A 1253-nucleotide genomic window follows, 5' to 3' on the forward strand; every position below is an offset into this window, starting at 1 on the left:
GCCCCCGGGGCCCCCCACGGTGGGCCCCAAGCCGTCTGCAGCGTCTGCTGGGGGGGCCCCCACGGGCTCGCGTGAGGGGGGGGCCCCCCATTGGGTACAGAACAGCAAGGCGGCCGTGGGATCAGATGTGTTTCTTACAGCGAAGTATGTGTTTTTGGTGGGGTTGTTCCTCATAGATATTCCTGGGCTGGGGTTCCGGCTGGCTGCGCTGATGCATGGGGGCCCCCTACAGGGGGGCCCCCTCTTGTGCCCTTTGCTGCTTAAAAATTTCGTATGGGTCGTGCTGAGGCCCCTGCGCATGCACCAATGTGTCTTAGCAGAGAAAGAAGAGTCTCAGTGGCTGCAGCGAGAGGTCCTTACTGTTGCAGCAGATGCATTGCTGCAGCCTGCTGCTGCTGCTGCAGCAGCAGCTGCTGCTGCTGCTGCAACACCCCCTTCTCTGCTCATGGGGACCAATGGCCTCGCTTCTGGTGCTGCTGCTCCGCCTCCTCCAGAAGCACCACAAGAAGTTACTGCAGCATCAGCAGCAGCAGCAGCAGCAGCAGCAGCAACAGCAACACGTCGGAGGACTACTAGCAGGAGAAGAAAGAGGGCCTCAGTAGCAGCAGCTCAACAGGAGCTGCCTAAACAAGGGGGAGAGGATTTCACACCTGCAGCAGCAGGAGCAAAGGAGGTTGCTGCTGCTGCTGCTGCTGCTGTCAATGAGAGACAGCAGGCCTTCTTGCTGCACCTGTTCGGCCTGTCTCCTGCTGCTCACCCCACAAGCCTTGAGCTGTCTCTCAGCTCGCCAGCAGCAGAAGCAACAGATGTGCTGCTCCAAGGGCCTGGTTCCCCTGGCACTGGAGAGACCCGCCATGCAGCAGCAGCAGCAGCAGCAGCAGCAGCAGCAGCAGCAGAGGGGAAAGCAAGACGGTCAGCTTCAACTCTATCAGACGCCCAGCAGCAACGAGCACACAGGAGGCCCCTGGAGGCCCTCCTGACATACAAGCCGCGGCGCTTCCTGCGGATGCTGGGTAAGCAGCAGGAAGAGGTGCAGGACTCTGCATCTGCTGCTGCTGCAGCAACAGCAGCAGCAGCAGCAGCAGCAGCAGCAAGAGGTGGAGAAGCTTCAAAGAAACAGCTGCTGAGACCCACGACAGCAAAGGCCCTCAATACTGAGAGAATGCGGAGACTCCAGAAAGACAGTATTCAGCCAGAGGGGATGCGCATCAGTTTGTCTGCTGCTGTTGACTCTGCTGCTGCAGCAACAGCAT

At 59.9% G+C, this 1253-nt stretch overlaps 1 protein-coding gene across 1 annotated transcript in view; it reads left to right on the forward strand.

Annotated features, from left to right (window-relative positions):
• Nucleotides 1-211: 211 nt before the first annotated feature.
• EMH_0045510 (uncharacterized protein) overlaps nucleotides 212-1253 on the forward strand; it is a gene marked incomplete at both ends in the record, with an annotated part of 2223 nt that continues 1181 nt past the window's right edge. Inside the window, one exon of the mRNA XM_013496075.1 lies at nucleotides 212-1211. Within this exon, the coding sequence (XP_013351529.1) occupies nucleotides 212-1211 (1000 nt within the window). The remainder of the gene's footprint in view (nucleotides 1212-1253) is intronic.

The sequence above is a fragment of the Eimeria mitis genome, genomic scaffold (assembly GCF_000499745.2).
Source record: "Eimeria mitis Houghton genomic scaffold, Emh_scaff1898, whole genome shotgun sequence".
Taxonomy (NCBI): domain Eukaryota; phylum Apicomplexa; class Conoidasida; order Eucoccidiorida; family Eimeriidae; genus Eimeria; species Eimeria mitis.